At 43.7% G+C, this 17,118-nt stretch overlaps 1 protein-coding gene across 5 annotated transcripts in view; it reads right to left on the bottom strand.

The window, feature by feature from the left end:
- The window catches only part of SH3PXD2A (SH3 and PX domains 2A), a 257,272-nt gene that overhangs the window by 91,450 nt on the left and 148,704 nt on the right, over nt 1-17,118 (bottom strand). For 4 of the 5 annotated variants that reach the window (XM_050335381.1, XM_050335398.1, XM_050335388.1 and 1 more), the window contains one exon: nt 4,589-4,617. In XM_050335381.1, the coding sequence (XP_050191338.1) occupies nt 4,589-4,617 (29 nt within the window). Of the gene's footprint in view, nt 1-4,588; nt 4,618-5,228; nt 5,319-17,118 lie in introns of those variants that run through there. The other variant, XM_050335406.1, reaches the window with a different exon arrangement.

Raw genomic sequence — 17,118 nt, 5'->3', positions numbered from 1 at the left:
CCCGTAATCCCAAAGCAGCATCCCACAAAGTGATCAGCCACGAGGGCCCTTGGTGTTGTTACAATGATCTGCTTGTTTCTCACTTGAGGCCCTGCTTCTGTCATTGCTGCAACTCTCTCAACTCTACTTAGTAATTTCCCCATTGAGGGAAGAGAGAGCATTACAGATGTTTCTATAAAAAGTTTGTGAAGTAGCTTCCAACAGACTCTGAAGTTTTATTTACTTGCCAGTGGATATATCCTTCCTAGTTTTAGATTACAGGAGGAAAAGAAAGCGGTGATTGTTGTCTGTGTGTAGCCATAATCTTACTAGCCCAAAAATTGGACGTGGGAACCCAGCTGAAAGATGGTTCACTCATCTAGGGAAGCTTCATCAGCATCCTCACTGAGGCAGCAGTGGCTTGGACCAGGTTGTTAAGTTAATATCCTAAGTGCTCAATTAGAGCAGCTGTTTAAAGAGACTTCAGCTGTCAGACTCAGCCAAAGCTCAGCCAACTTGATGCAGACAGGAACTGAACAACGAGGCAAAGGAGACATTGCATACTGAAGGAGCCATAACTTTTTTTTTAAAGGCTTGTTCCCCCTCAGTTGGAGGAGCATCCTACCACATAGCAACAAGGTGCCAGAGAAAGCTGCTGAGCAGTGGCTTGAAGCCAGCTGTGCCCCCAGCAGCAAGCTGGGCTGTCAGCAGTGGGGGTTTTGTTATGATTTCAGAAGGGGATGGCCAGCAGTGCTTCTGCTAGTGCACACTCAAAGTAGCAAGCACAAGGACTTGGTCGTTTACCAGGCAGGTGACAAAGATCCACACCACTGTTTTGAAAGCCAAGGTGAAGTAGCATCTCTCCTGCTGGGTCTGACCCCATAGTTAGCAAGGTGAATCCTCTCAGTAGTTGAGAAGCACTGAGACTTGGTGCAGAAAAGTTGTAAAGCCCACATCGACTCCCCATTGCCACCACCAAACACCAGGTCCCAGATGTTTGCTTCAGCTTCACAACTGGGAAGTGACAGCTTTGGTATGAAATCAGCCAAGAAAGATTCTCAGCAAGGGAGGAGGGCAAGATGATCTTAATTCCAGGAGTCTGCAGCTTGCTCTAGCCAGCAGGGGGTATGTGGGGGACAAAACGACATCTTTGGGAAGAAACACACTCCAATTGGTTTTACAAGCCACACCAGGATTAGCAGATATCTCAAGGGTTAATTAGTTCCCCATGCACAGATGGTAGCTGGTAGGGTTTGCAGAGTGGATTAACCTAATTTGTGGTTTGTAATGTACCATGCAAATATCCATTACTAGACTTGCAGCAATTCTACCCTTATTTTGATCTGAGGACAGAAAAAACACACCATGGATGCCAGCATAGAAGTAATGTCTATTTTGAGTGACAAATGAGTAGCTGTTCATTGGCTTATGGGATCAACAAATTGGAGTCTGAAGAGTAATTTCTTCTGGTTTTACTACAGAGGGTCTTTGGATGGACCAAGATGAGACCACTTTTTGTGAGCATATAGAATATGCCCATGGTAACCACTCCTCACAGTTGTGCTGAGGGTTCTTCAGCACTGACAGATGGTCATAGAGCAACAATTAAATTGCGTGGAAACAGGAAGGCAGCTTTCTGAAGCAGCTCCACAGCATGTCAGATAAAGCCTCACAGGTTCAAGGTATCAGCACATACTGCAGTTCAGGCCACCACAAATGCCTGTGATTTCACAGAGCCTCAGTTACTTCAAGAGAAGCCCCAGGTCCTCAAGCTGACTGCATGCAGGTTAAAGCATTCATGATTAGATCACACCCAAGCAAAGGGCTGTGTGTTTACATAGCACTTTACACAAGAGGAAGCCTGGCTCGGGGCTGGCATGCAGAGATGCCCCAGATCAGCCCAAGGCCCCCTTTTGTTTAGCTAAGGATGTGCCACGCTGTTGCATTTGGTTCAGGAGGTCTCAAATGTTTACAACCAGTATTAGCTGCAGCGATAAATGTTTCCATAACTCCTGTTAAACTCTGAACTTATCCAGTTTCTCCCTTCTCTAAGGGGCAAGCACAGGACTAGCTAGACACTCACTCTGGCAAGGCAGAGGTCAGGGTAGAGGTGACGCTGGCTGTTAGAGGCATTCTCCACATGTTTCTGCAATTGGCCATGCTCGTGTCGTGCCTGCACATGCCTGAGACACAGCAGCTGTGGGATTCCTGCTGGACAGTGTGGGACAGCTGTGCTCACACCCAAAATCCTCCTCCCAGCACATCTTTGGTCAAGACAGAAGACGTGTTCACAGGTCTCATTTGTTGGGAGGTGCTTGCATTTAAAAGTGCAGATTTGTCTCTCACTAACAGATGGAGTAATATCTGCACCTACAGAGGAAGCTACATTTCAAAGCTGTTTTTTATCTTAAAAGACCCTCACAGCAATCCTGAAAATCTGTGCTTATTTACCCCATCACTTGTTCAAGTGTCATAAAGCTGGTCTTTGTTAGAGGCTGTAATTGCCAACTCCCTTGGCATGTTCCTTCGCTCATTGCGTACACGCTCCCACAGTATCCAGCTCTGAACAGAAGGAAGCATTCCTCTGCCACTCTCAAATCAAGCAAGAAGATGGCCAAGAACAGAGTCTCTTTTATGCAGCTCACTTTGTTCGGAGAGCTGCTTCGCATTCCTCTTTGTACAGGGTGAAGTGGAGAAAGAGCGTCCCTAAGCCCCTCTGTTTCCAAGCCTTAGCTGTGCAAGTAGCCCAGCACCGAGAAGCAGAGAAGAGGAAAGAGTCCCAGAAGGAGATATGGGGAGGTGGGACACCCAAAGGAGGAAGCCCGACCTGACTGTCTGTCCCTCACAGGATGGATGAACGTGTGCGTCACTTGGGATGCTCAGGTCAGGGGATCAGAGTGTCCAGCATCCACAAATGGCATCTCAGCTACACTGACTCAACTTAATTGCTCTTTTCACAGTGTCATGGCAGATCATCTCCAACTTGCCCTCAGAGGCACAGAAATGGAAATGCAGAAGTTTCCTTCCACTCCCAAAGCAGTTCCTTGCGTCTCTTCCTCATGAGCTGCAATACTCTTTCATGTCAACTGCTGCGATGAGCCCAAAGCTCTCCTGGTCTCTCTAAATGCTGTTCTAGGTCAGTGCTAAATCAGGTTGTCCCAGAGACTTCAGTAATGTTTTTCAAAGGGCTTTACATGGCCCAAAAGCCACCAGTGTTCAGGATGTGGCACTGAGCCAGGAACTCCCACCCTCAGCTCTGCCTTCCACCAAGTTACTTGGACCTTTTTATTTATGGTCAGCCTCTTTGGAGAAAGCACTGCTCCTTAATTCACAGGCTGCTGTAAAAACACATATTTCCTTAATATTACATTTAGGAGGTCCTAGAAGTGCAACCCAGACAGAAGTTTTTTAGAAGATTAGGAAGACAAAGCACGCCCTAGTTTATTGTGTTGGACCAGCACCTTGTACCACCCTTGCCTCTTCATTATGACAAGCCACCTCAGGGAAATTCAGGGAAAGGTACCAAAAGTATTGGCCTGCATAGGAAACTGCCATTTGATGCAGAGGTCATCAAGGTTAACCAAAAGCTTCACTCAAGTGTATCACTTAGCTTATTACAGGATGACAGCTTAAAAGCCCTAATAATTAACCAACAAATCAATCTAGGCAGTGATCTTCATTGGAGTACGGTGCATTACATTCATCTTCCCTTTCTTCCCAGAGAATAAGCCAGTGCAGTGTTTCTTTATCATCTTAAAAAGCAAGAATCAAAAAAATCCTCCCCTCCCCTGCACACATGTCAGAGTTTTCCAGGAGTTGCTATTGGTTTGAAAGGCCTCTCCCTGAATGCAATTTGGAGCATCCAAGATTCCAAACAAAGTCAATGAGAGTTGCAGGTGCTCAATGCTGCTTGGAGAAAAAAAAATTTAAAAAGAAAAAAATAGAAAGCCCTGACACATCCAGCTCAGAGCAGCCAAACCCAGAGGCCCATAATTACATGTCCCTATTGAAAACACATCTGTAAAAATCACTAAGAGCTACATGGGAAGGGGAAAAATTATATTTATATAGTTTCAAATCAGGGTTTTACAGGACATTTCAATCCAGGATTTTAAAAACAAAACACTGAGCTAGAGCCTTTGAGGCAGCCCAAATCCAGGCACAGACATTGAGAACATTTTGCATCAGAAGCCTCACCAGAACCTTTTGGAAAGGCAAAATAAAAGATTCAAATCAGAATAGAAAAGGATCCCCTTCCCCTCCAGAAAAGAACCCCAACTCTGAGTCTGCATTTTGACCATTTATAATGAAAGAGAAAGAAATTTAATATAATTATCCTCTCAGATTTGAGACAGAGCTATATAAATACAACCAGAGAGGAGCAGTCATTTTAACTGCAATACTATATAAGGTGGATATCTTCACTCCAGCAAAAGAAAAAAACCTGATGCTTATCTCGAGCAGGATTCAGTAATAAAAAGTTAAACTGCTATACAATTTCATGCCATACACAATAAATGGAAGGTTTAACAGGGGAAAGCAGGGGGCAAGGTCTTCTCTGTAATCATGCAGTACATCAAAAAAAAAAAAGAAAAGCCTGTTGTCTTACCTGATTTTCTCTTTGAAGATCCATAGTCCCTGAAAAAAAGGCAACAACAAATAGACATGGTTAGAGCTGGAAACGGTGGTGGGAGAATGGGTGCCTCCCAAATTTCCACCCATATGCTCAAGGGCTCATCCTGCGCCCTCCCTCCCTTAAAGCGGAGGTGAGAGCTGCCGGGCATGGGCAGGCGGGGGCCGGGGGCGTCCCGGGCAGCACCGACCCATCAGCAGCAGCAGCTGGGGCTGCTGCAGCACCGGGGGCTCGGGAGCATGTGATCAGCCAGGCAGAGCGAACCATCCACAACCAGCAAGGCAGGGGAGAAGGGTGTCATTTTTTCCCCTTTAAATTGTGCTATTAAATGCACAGCTACTGGATTAACCCTTAACGTTCCCCCGGAGAGGAACGGGAGTATGAACTGTTTGCTGCAGGGATGCGGCTGCTCCAGGTTGAGCTGCCGTGGCTGGCAGCCCTGGCGTTTCAGAGGCTAATTAATTTGTGAATAACTTCCAGACCTCCTCTAGTTATCTCTGACAAGCACTTGGAAAGCATAAGGGAAAAAAAAACAAAAACAAAAAACAAAAACCCACAAACAAACCCCAAACTTTGTCCTTTCTTCTTTCTTGCACAATAGAGAATGCACCCTTACTTTTCCAGAGTGATTTTAAAAGGGTGCTGGCACCTCTGCTCATGGAGAACAGCTGAAATCCCAGACAGCTGCTACAGAAGAAAAAGAAAACACAGAAGGGAGCTGGGAGAACTGATTCAGGATAAGCAGCACCGAGGACAAAAATACTTGGCAATGGCTGTCCTTCCTCACAGAGCTCTCCGGAGCCTCTCAGACCCAGCTCTGCCACGGTCTGCACAGGCAGGAGCCTGGGCAATGACAGCCCGGCAGAGACAGCATCGCTGTGCAGGCACAGTGCCCGTGGCACCATCACACCCTGTGCTCAGCGGTGCTAATGTCACAAGAATCACCCGATGGACCCACTGTAGAGGCAGGTTGTCTTTGCAGGAATTCCACTAGAGGGACAGGCAGTAGCCTCTATATTTTGGGGGACCAGGCTGTCAGGTGTGGGTTTTGTCCCATGAAGCACTGCTCCTGTACTCCAGAGAATCAGAGAAAAATTATCCCGAACTATTTATTCAAAGAGAGTTTGGGGGATCAGCTGAAGAAAGAACATATGTCTTGAGGGCAGAGGTATGTCTACCCATAAATTCTGTTTCTCCCAGCATTTTGTGTGCATCCCATGCCTTACATGTCTAGGATTTGCTTCGAATGAGTAATAACTACTCGAGAGTTTTTTGCAGCCTCTTTTAATTTCCCAGTGTCATTTCTACTTCAATTAAACAGTTGTTTTCTCAACCATGTCTGCAGTTGTATTTGATGTGAAGATGCTACTGCTCATGAATAACTTGCTTCTTCTACAGAAGTGATATCATACGCAAATATAATTCCTGCTATTTGGTGCCCGAAACAGAGATTCCTCAGAACAACACAGGGAAGGCACAATAGATATACTCTACCCTAGCTAGGCTCCCACGCCAGGCTGGAGCTTTGTGGAGCTGCCAATGCAGTTCTCTTGGCATGTGAAAGTCTGTGTTTGGTCCTGCTCTGAACTGCCTCTCTTCCGACAGCGATAAATGGTGAGAAGGTCAAACCCTGCTGAGATCCACACATATAATTTGGTTTAACCCAGTATCTCCCTCCATTGTGCACATGCTTGATGATCACCTCAATGATCATCATTGTCCTGGCTTTTTGTAGTGAAGCTCCTGGACCTCCTGAGGACCATGGCTTGGAGCTGGGTTCAGCTGGGATTTCCCTCTGCAGCACGTTGGGTCCCCACCTCCCTCTGTGCCATGCACAAAGGCTGCAAAGGTCCTCTGAGGACCCTGGGAGGATGGTGTAGCTATGTGCCATCCCCAGAGGAGAAACACAACCATCCTTCCAGTCTTTGCCAGAAGGTCCTCAGCAAACATTTCCAGGGCAATCTCCTGCCAGCCAGCCATGCTGGGGACACCCCACAAGTACACTAAGAGAGGTCAGAGCACACACAGAAGGGTGAAGACAAGCAACATTAGAGAGACATGAAAGAGCCTTCAGCCTGATCAAAGTTACCAAAGAAAACCCAAATCCTTTTGCCCCTTTAAAAAAAATCATCCAATTCACACAATGAGAAATGGGGTAATGATGGACTAATATGGTTAATAAACAACTAAACATTGATAAAGCTCTTGTTGAACGTCTTTGTCCACCAGATCAGGCCACAGTTTGTACCTGAGTTCGGAAACTGCAGTAGAAGATGATTTAACTGTGCTTTCACTGCACAACCGTGGCAAAAGCCACACAAAACTCATAATTCAAACCTCCATCCTGGGTGCTCTCACACATCTTTCAGCCCCATCTCTAGCTGGTTTTAGGGCTTTTGTGAGTGACTTCAGTAAGGTTTTAAATGAGGTTTGTTCTTTCAATTCTAAAGTATGATTCATCCACGCATTTTAAAGAAGGTAGAGATTAAGAAAACAACAAAAGTTTGAACTTTTTTTTTTCTTTCTACATACAGATCACAGGATGACAAGATATACTACTCCATTAAAAAATTTTAATTATTTTTTTCCTGTTCAGTTCCTCACCTACCTGGCATTTCTTCCCCAGCAAAAGCATATAATTTATGGAAGTGTACTTGCCCTTCAGTTTCCTCACACAAGCCCCACAGCAGGCTGACATGTTCCACATCACACCACTACACAAGCACAGAGCACTGTCCTCAATATGATGCAGCAAATCACGTTTCTGATCAACAGCAAACCTGGTGCCAACAGATGCAGTAACTGCTCATGCAGGCCAGGAGCTCTGCTCCAGCAAACCCCATCATTGCTTCTTTCATGGCTTGTGCATGGTTAAAACAAACCTTTGGGTTGGTCTGAAGAGGGAAAAAGCCCCTTACTGTCACTGCAAAGTGCACAGCTGAGCAATTAAGGGTCAGCTACAAGAGGATGAAGCAGCAGGTAGCTCTCAGTGATGTCCCTTTGAGATCAGGAGGGTAAGTACTATCATCAGAGGATCTAGAGTGCAGTCAAACTCTTGATGGCAATTGAACCTTCAACTTCTGGTCTTAATTCTGGTCTTAAGCACAAGACCATCCTTATTGAATAAATTAAATTATCATTATAAAATAGTTATTTGAATCACCACCACCCCTCAACTTATGAATCTTAATGAAAAAAAAAAGAAAACCCAATCAACCTACTGAGCAAGTTTTCATCTTTTCATTTATTCTTACTGTAAGTTTTAAAGTCAACTTTTATTGGATTCTGATTCTGGAGTGTCTGAAGTCCAGCTTCCCCATGTCTCCCTGTCTTGTCTCTTTTCTATACACCCCCATTTCACTCATAAAGTCAGGACAAAGCAGTATCAAATAAAATGGAGCTTGAAATAAAATCTTCATCTCCCTAGTGAAACTCTGAAATCCAAAACTTGTTCCTCCCAGGAAGGACAAAAAAAAAAAAAAAATCACTGCTGAAATAGAAAGCAAAGCAGGTATAGCAAATAATCACAATGGCTGTGTAAAGTGTTCTTTGTGTATATACTATTCTCTTTTCTACTAATGAAGAAAGCCTGTGCTGCTGCTTCACAATAACAGCAGCAAGGAGCCCTGCCTGACTCCATGTTTATTTTTTTTTAATGTCTTACTATCCTGCATATGATTCATTGATGCATTTTCCTTCTCCCAAGTGATGATATATAAAGTGAATACCTCTCAGCCTCATTGTTTCAGTGAAACATTAGTATAAAGCTGAAGTATTGGTTTATGTCTCCAAAACAATAAAGGAAATTATTTAATGGTTTCTCTTAACTGTAGTCATTTCCATGTAAAACTGTGATCTTCTCCTGCAATACAGACTGCACCTGGCACACTGTTAGCCCTTAGATCAGACATGAAATGTGGCCTTGCAGAAGAAAAACGCTTCCAAGGAAAGATAAAATGAATGTTACATCTGCAGCTACCTCAGGAAGCTCACTTTTTCTTCAGCTCTTACTCTTTTTATCTTTTCATCTTTTTACAAGCACATATTTCCATTCTTCTTCCATTTCTACATGAGAACAGACACCACCATCCTATTTCACTGCCAGCCATAGCTACAAGAATAGCAGTGAAACCAGCGGGTGGAACTAAAAATAGCTCTGGCAGGTCCCTTCCTCATTAGCCAGGATCACTCCATACTTTCACAAAACCAGCCTATTTCTATCCCCTTTTGCATTAGAATATAGCAATTTTGCTTAAAGTCTTCCCGTGGGGCACCACCTTTAGCTGATGCTGAACCTTATTAATAGCAAGGAAAATATTTCCTGCTCTTAACAATATTAAAATGTCACTGCTGCCAAGCACATCACACAGGCTGGACACACTTTTATTTAATTACAAAAGAGAGGGAAGCTGGATCTCCTTTCTCATCAGCATTACCCCAGGATAGTATTACTAATTTGAAATCTAGCAATGAAGGTGAAAGGAAGACCATGAGCACTGTGATACAGCTGATTGTCTTGTTATCACACTAAGCTATCCACAGTCAGCCTGGAAATCTCTGAAACATAAAACTCTCTTATGCTATTGAATTTATACCTGCAATCTAATTTAAATATGAAGGTTATTATAATGATATTATGGAAAGGTTTTATGGCACATCTTTTCTTTAAGGACTGACTTTTTTGCTGTATTCAGTGAGAGTTAACAGACATCAATGTGTGCACATATTTCCATCTATCTAAATACATATAAATATACACAAACAAGCAGTGGCACAATTGGAAAGTTGTTTAAAAATGAGGAGTATCCTGACATTTGTTCAGTAGAGCCTAAGAAATGTTCCAAGTGAGCGGAAGACTGGAGGTGACTAGGTGTGCTGGCGACAGGCTGTGCCTTCCTCTTTAGCTATACTTCTAATGCAATTTGATTTATATCTGTCCCAGAAGGTTTCTCCTGCATCTTTCACAGAGATTTGGCAAGTCTGCAGAAGCCTCCTGCAGGAACCAGGGGAGCTTTCAGAGCAACACTACATCAATAGACGGGCTGCAAGGCTGCAACTTAGCTCCTGCGCAGCTCCCCCTCAGAGGTGATGTATTCAGCAAGGGGACCTCAACATTGCGTATCCATGATGCAAGGGCTCTTTTAAAAGCTTCTCCCCCTTGCCATGGGACAGCAGACCCAGAAAGCTCACTCTCTGGGATTCCTCCTTTCTCAGATATGTCACTTTTAGCCTGGGGTCTCTGCCTGTCAGTAAAGCAAAGCTCGGCTTCAACTTATTTAGCAAAGATTTCAGACAACTGGGAGTTTCAACTGTGAGAGAAAACAGTGCCTGCAAAGCATGAGGAGCTGTCAGACCCATGGAGCAGCACATCCGGGAGAGCTGCACAGCAGACATTTCACCAGACGAGACAGAAGCTAAAGGGAGGGTAAATCATCTCTGTCTCTTTCTCAGTGTTTGCTGTCCAAAGGAGATGAGACAGCGACAAACCCTGAGTAATGCAGGTTAATCTGTATCCTCTAGAGTATTTTAACACATACATAAAAATTGTTCTGTATTTGTTGGCTTTTGTTAATTCATGTTTAAATACATAGTGGATGTTTATGTTCCCATATTCCTTAATTCCTAAAAGTCTCTAGTGGTGTGGGCAGGCTGTGGTGGAGGTGTATGACATTTCAAACAAACAGCTCAGATTATCATTTAATCGCCAATGATTTGCCAGGCAGATTAAAAGCATAGAAATGTTTTTACAAGGAAGTCCACTGTCTCCTTCCCAACACCCATTTTGCAGTCAGTAATGAAGACAGCTTTTTCAGAAACTCTTTTCCTTAGCACTGCTATCAGATTCTGTGACACTATTTTTAAAGTAAACCAATACAAAAATACTTTGCTACTACTCTTTACACATACAGAAACCTGAGCCTTGAGAATATATTTGCATCTTGAAACTCTCCCAACTGATTTTCCTGAACAGCCAGACTGACATTTTCTATTTGAGATGAGGCACAAACCCAAGTGTGACTGAGAACTGGCACTAGGTACCTGCCTGTCACCAAGGCCTATGGCTGGAGGCTGGAGGAGCACCTGAATACCTCAATACTATCCAAACACACAGCACCTATATGGAGAGTGCAGGGTTGAAATTCACATTCATGGTACTCAAAGTGCAAAAGTTTAACCATGTGCACGAAAGCATCCCCATTTCCACTGAGCTCTGAGACCCATATGACATGCAATTAAGCAAAATTAACTCTGTATGTTATGCATCAGGAATAGAAACTCAAACACATGGATGCATACAGCTATATGTTTTTCCCCTCCAGCATTCCATCCTCTGAAATCATGAAACCACAGCTGATCTCTTCCCTGAGCCAAAGAAACAGATGAAGGCTTTTTTCCTTCTTCTTCTTCTTTTTTTTTTTTTTAGAATGTATTCTGCTCATTTCCTGATATAAATCGTTGCATTGTGGAACCCTCTCCAACATGAATCTGTCCTTTCTGAGCAGAGGTCGAGCTTTCCAGCCCTGTGAGAAAAGGCCCCATTGTGGTGGTCCCGAGACCACAGAATTCTTTGCCGCGAGCAAAATGGACTCGTAGGGCAAGAAGTAAATCTGGCGACCTGACTTCAAACCCAGGCATTTCTTGCTAGCTGGAAGTGGCCTCTGCTTGCTGCTAAGAAGGGTAAGCAAATGTTGTGCAATCAGCTCCTTAAGAGAACAGAGGCAACACAAAATAGAGAATTTTGCCTTCCTGCCACCTTTCTGTTGTCTTTACAGTGTGTCTGTAATGCTGGTATAGAGCAAACAGCACAGCTTTGCATACTACATACTTCTAGTTAGGCTGCAGTGACTTTCTCTGCAACATATAATGATGATGGCCCAATTTGGCTCAGCAGGACCCAACTGGAGGTCCTGATTAAGTGCTGACTTCTGACTTTCCTGTGAAACTCCAAGCACAACACTGGAAAACTCTTAAGTGCAGAAGAGATCTCCCCTATACCAGTAAACCTTAGCTTGCACAAAAAAGCCAAGGTTGGAAGGAGATGGACACTGTCTTCTCTCCAGCAATGCTCCCTATACCTGAATCCATGGGTTTGTATCATGAAGCAGAGGTGCAGGACAAGGAAAGGCAGTATCCTCTGTTCTGCACTCAGAGGATTCTGGAGATTAGTCCTGCACAGCTCAGCTTGAGCTCTGCCACCAAGTCCAAGGTGCAGGGGATGCAGACAGCTCCAAGACAAGTGACATCCCCATAGACCACCTCAGCCTCACACAGACCCAGAGTGTTTGAGGGCATGGGGGCACCATTTCTTTTCTTGTGTAGAACGGGTGTTAGAAGGACAAGAGATGGGTTCGAGGCATCCAACCCCTTCCCTAAATCACTAGGGAATGCCACAGATTTCTGTCCCAAGATTCCTCAGCAGTGAAGTTGATTGCTTGGCTCCAGAGCTCAACTTTAGTACTTGGCTCAGGCTGAAGAAATGCAAAATTAGCCTTTTTCATTTTTGACAATTGTATTTTTTTAATTATGAAATTATCCTCTTAGAGGAAGACAGGGCTTTGGAAGTGCACAGTCAGCATTTCACCAAGCTGTGAGATACAGGGCAGGGTGATCTGACAGCGAAGCCCAGCCCAGCACAAGGGGAGATGGCTCAGCACAGGCTGCAGAACACTGGGGTGATGAGCTAATGCCACGTGATCCTCTACTGCAAGGCTTCAGCGGCCTTGAAAAAGACAACACAAATGTTTATAGCAAGTTTTTCCTGGAAAGAAGTATAAAAACAAGATCTTGCCTAAGAGTCATATCCTCATCTGTTTCTGTTTTACCCTGTTTATTCTTACAGATGGCAAATTTCTCCCCAGGACAGAAAAATGTATTTACCTTAGCAAGAACTCTGGGTGGAGGTGTTCTTCATCTCCTCTAAACTGACCCTGCTTGTCCCTTGTGGGGAGGTCAAATTTATCTCTGTCTTACACTGACCAAGCATGTGCCACTTTATTACAGCCTTTACAGCATAAATGCTGAGTGATAAAAACAAGTTAATAAAAATTAATCGTTCTCATATGCAGGTTTTCCAGTTGTGCTTTTCACTTCGGGATTTTATTACAAACATCTACATGCATATACAGCATGTTTAAAAGATGCATCTAATCATAGTTACAAATTAAGCACTGAGTATCAGAATCGTAAATTCAGATGTACCTTATAAACTAGTCAGGCTGATGAGCTTGCATATAAATCATACGAATTTGATTAAGAGCTTAAGAAGGCAGAACAGGCTTTCAATGTTTACTACATTTTTTGAGCCCTTCCTGATTTGAGGGTGGGTTTCACCCTCAAATTCCAGTTTCCGTTGGAAATGTGGGTCCCATCTCTGATTAGCAACCACATGGTCCTTTTGGGTTTCTAAATTAGAGTCCAAATGGTGATGGTAAGAAAAGGCAGAGTGCCTTTGCCATTCCTCTCCAGGGACACTTTCCTTCTGCTGTTTCAGACTAACTTGGCCCAGAGTTACGCGTATGGTGCCCGGCCACCGTCTTCTCCATCTCATGGTGGCACTGTCCCTATGGATAACCTCTGCAAAAGGAGACATCACCTGTGGCCCACCACTGTGCCTCCTCATGGGAGGCAGGATGACACTACCTCCACTGGAGTGTGCATGAAGACCAATAGTGTCATCCCCAAAACTCTCATCTCAGAGTCCTTGGAAGTGGAGATAAGGAGGGAAGAGAAGAGAACTTGCAAGTTGCAGATTTCCAGCCCTCAACTCCAGGTCCAGACATAGCTTGTCCAGAAAAGCTTCTGCCACTGAATTACTACACCAGGAAGAACAGTTGTAGCACAGCAGTTTAAATCAAAGTAAGAGAAGTCCTTCTGCATGTAAGGCAGCTGAATCATGGTACTCACTGGTGTTAGACACTGTAATCACCAAAACTAGGCATGGGTTCAAATAGCAGTGAGATAAATTCATGAAGCAAGGATAAATGGTGGCTATTGTACTCCATGCTCTGGATGTCTTGACCCAAAAAGTCCCATAAGGGCTGAATGCCAGAAACAGAAAGGATACACAAGGGAAACTCACTCTGTATTTGCTTTGTTTCTTGCATTGGCTGTAAGCCACTATTGGAGACAGGAGGCCAGATGGGGCCCTGGTCTCACCTAATTGTGGCCTTATAATATATTCCCCTGTAAAAGATCAGACTGGATTAGGATAAATTACATCCAAATCACACTGCATTACTCAGCACATTAAATTGTCCTTAATCATGTACTTTGATGGTCTAGGTTCCTACTTAAATTTTCCTCTTGTGTGTATTTCTGGGTTTATTCTGTTGAAATCACTGCTGAATTTCAACTATACATAACCAGGCTCTAATGAAAAGCCAATAAGGCTCTTTGATCAAGCTTTAATAGGACTCATCATGGGGACATACTCTGCTGTGGCAAATGGTTTCCTCATCCTGTCTCTTTCAGAAATGTTTTGTGAGCCTTTAAAAGCAATTTAGCCCTGATTTATGTTAGCTAAGTGATTTCTGTTGCACATGTGAGTTACAAGAAAAGGGCTCTCATCTCTATTTGCTACACTGTTCAGGAAATCAGTTGTAAATGCTGCAGTGCCTTCAGTGTCTCTGACTTCAGTGCAGCGGAAACGAGCAATTTGATTGAATACTTCATCATTCCCAGTTCTCCCACATGCTGCATCCAGTACTTAAAGAGGCAACCTATAGGATATATTTTTTTTGGTAAAGGGTACTGAGATTCCCTTGTCTAAGCTGCTTACCCAAGCTGTTTTCAGAAGATAATCAAGGAAACAAGCAGGCAATTCTTTAATAGAGAGCATGTGAAACATGTTGATGACTATTTTATAAAATCGAGTGTGCATTCAATAGGAGTGAATCACCTCATCACACGTTTAGAGATGAGGAATGTAGCAAGGGTGACTGAGCAAGCTCATGTAGTAAGCGAGGGGTGCAACAGCAACCCAAATATTTTGATAGCCTGACCTGACCTGCCAGTGGCATCCCACAACCCCAGGCATAGGTTAGAGCAGGTCCCTTCTCAGCCAGGGGACAGACACCAGCAGGGCAGGAGCCTTGCAAAGTGCCTATGGCTAGTGGTGGTAAATGCTACAGCCACTGCTGCTTTGCTTATGGTGTTGCTGTGCAAAGAAACACTCCATTTCTTCTCACTCCTCATCTTGGGGCAGAGGGACCAAAGAAAGGAGCAGTGACCCAAATGACAGTGGTCTGGGGTGCCTTCCTCCTGCTCTCCCCTCCTGCTTTTGCAAGAAAGCCCTTGGAATGTGCAATTCCCCTTGACCCATATACCCTCACTGGCCACATCCCACCTGTGAGCACGATTCCCCACGATGAATCTGCAGGGGCTGGTGACACTAAGCCCTTAGAAGACCCACAGGACCAGAACCCTTGAGGGAGGCCACCAGGAAGGCAAAGCAGTCTCCTTCTGACTGCCCAAGATGTGAGGGTACCCACTCACAGCCTCCTCTCAACACTCTCCTTTGCCCTTTATCAGCCTCAAAACCACCCCATGGTGGGTGCTGGGTTTTGGCATCACTTCCTGAGATTCCCTGCAGCCTCTCCCAGTGCATGGTGCAAGAGCTGGCAGCAGCCCACACACTAGAGGCTCATACAGGGAAATCCCAGGCTGTCACTGGCATTTTTGACATTTTAAAGGCTCTAACTTGGCAAAGTAAGAGATGATTTACAGGCATTTCCAGACATGGCCCCAGCCCTGCTAGACCTCCGAGCTCCCAGTACAAAGGAGAGCGTGCCAGACGCTTGGTGTTGTACAATTTTGCATTTTCTTTTTCTGGTTGTGTTCTTCTGGTGTCTGGCAGTTCTGTGTACTCAACTGGCTTTTTAGCAATGTGATGCTTGGACCTCTCTGTCTTGCTGCCTCTGCTACGTGTCCAAGGGCAGTAGGACCTGGAAGATTAGGACCACAGTGTGCACAGACAGCAGATGGCAATTGCATCTGTACTTACTTTGCACTGTTAAACACCCTATTGCCCTACCTAATTTACATCCCCCTTTAGTGGGAGATCTCTCCCTGACTTTTTAAAATCATCTGTTGCACACATGGCCCTAAGAATGGTAAATATTTTTTTCCGAGAGAGGCAAAAACTTACAATGCATGCGGGAAGACAAGATCAAGCCCATAGTATGAACTCTGACTTCTTCATCTAGTGACTGTAGCCTTTCCTTTCCTCATTACATTTCCTTCAGTTAGAACAGTGAGATTAAAACAGGGCTGCTTCCCAAATCTGCCTCAGCAGCATGTCCTCAGTTAACTGTCTTGCAACATCAAATGTTTTTCCAGCATACTAAATGGTAGTGTAGTTGTCTATAAGATACCAACTTTATATTAGCTGGATTTGTTTTCTGCCTGTTTCTACAAAGCAGCACAAGGAGAGATCTTTCATGTTGTCGGGTTCTTTAATTTACTGGTTGAGAGATATAAATCACAGTATGTAAGATCTACTGCGAGTTCATGAACTCTAGGAAATTTTTCTAATCACTGTCCTTTGAACCGAGCTTTTTCAGACACTGTAAAACTCCAAAACATAGCTAGTAAATGCATATAGTAAATTTTGCTGGATTGGCAACTACTAAAAGCAGACTTGTCTTCCCTGATTACCTACCAGCATCAGGCAGTCTTTAAACATCCTCTGTGAATGTGAGACTAAAACATGAAAGAAAAAAGAAGTCTTGAACTTGTCTTGCCCAGTATAACTGTTGGGATTCATTAAATGATTCCAAATTATCACTGACAGGCACTAATTAAGGCAGAAAAAATAGAGCTAACTTCCCAAAGATAAAACCTTTCAAACACTCGGGTTACTTTTCAAGGTAATGATCAAACCCCTTTCAAATATTCAATTCTGATAGCAGGTCCCGCTCCTTCATTCCCTCTAAAAGGTTAAAGAGCTAAATTACATGCCACTTGCAAAGAGGCATCACAAAGTTTCCTGAGTATTCCACCCTTGGGAGTATCAGACCCACTAAAAAAGGATTCAGTGAGAACACAAGTGAATGGAGACTCTTTTTTTGTAGTACAGTATGAAACAATAAAAAAAATGCCCTATACTTCAAGATGATGTAAGAGACTGTTTCAGTGTCAATGCTTTGCTCATTTTAGGATGGAAATGAAGAAAATGGCACAGCTATTTCAGCCTGGACTAGTAAAAGATTTCTGAGACTAGAGATAGGCAGATATAATTTAAGTTTTATAGATCCATACTCAAAAATTCTAGTAAATTTTGCTTCATTTGTATTTGATCACACACTTACAGATTATAATACTGAACTTTGCAGAAGCAGAAGTTGTTTTTGCTATTACATGTACTGATCCATTCTAATACTTCCTTTTGAACCTTACTCAATTAAAAGGGCAAATAAAAAAAGAAATCATGTTAACCTCAAATATATGCTTGTATACTTGCCTCCAAACACCTCAAATCATGTCAACTGACCTTCTAAGGTGACCAG

Source organism: Myiozetetes cayanensis, unplaced genomic scaffold (assembly GCF_022539395.1).
Source record: "Myiozetetes cayanensis isolate MyiCay16 unplaced genomic scaffold, myiCay2020 scf10, whole genome shotgun sequence".
In the NCBI taxonomy this organism is placed as follows: Eukaryota; Metazoa; Chordata; class Aves; order Passeriformes; family Tyrannidae; genus Myiozetetes; species Myiozetetes cayanensis.
This window is presented reverse-complemented; position numbering and strand designations above follow the sequence as displayed.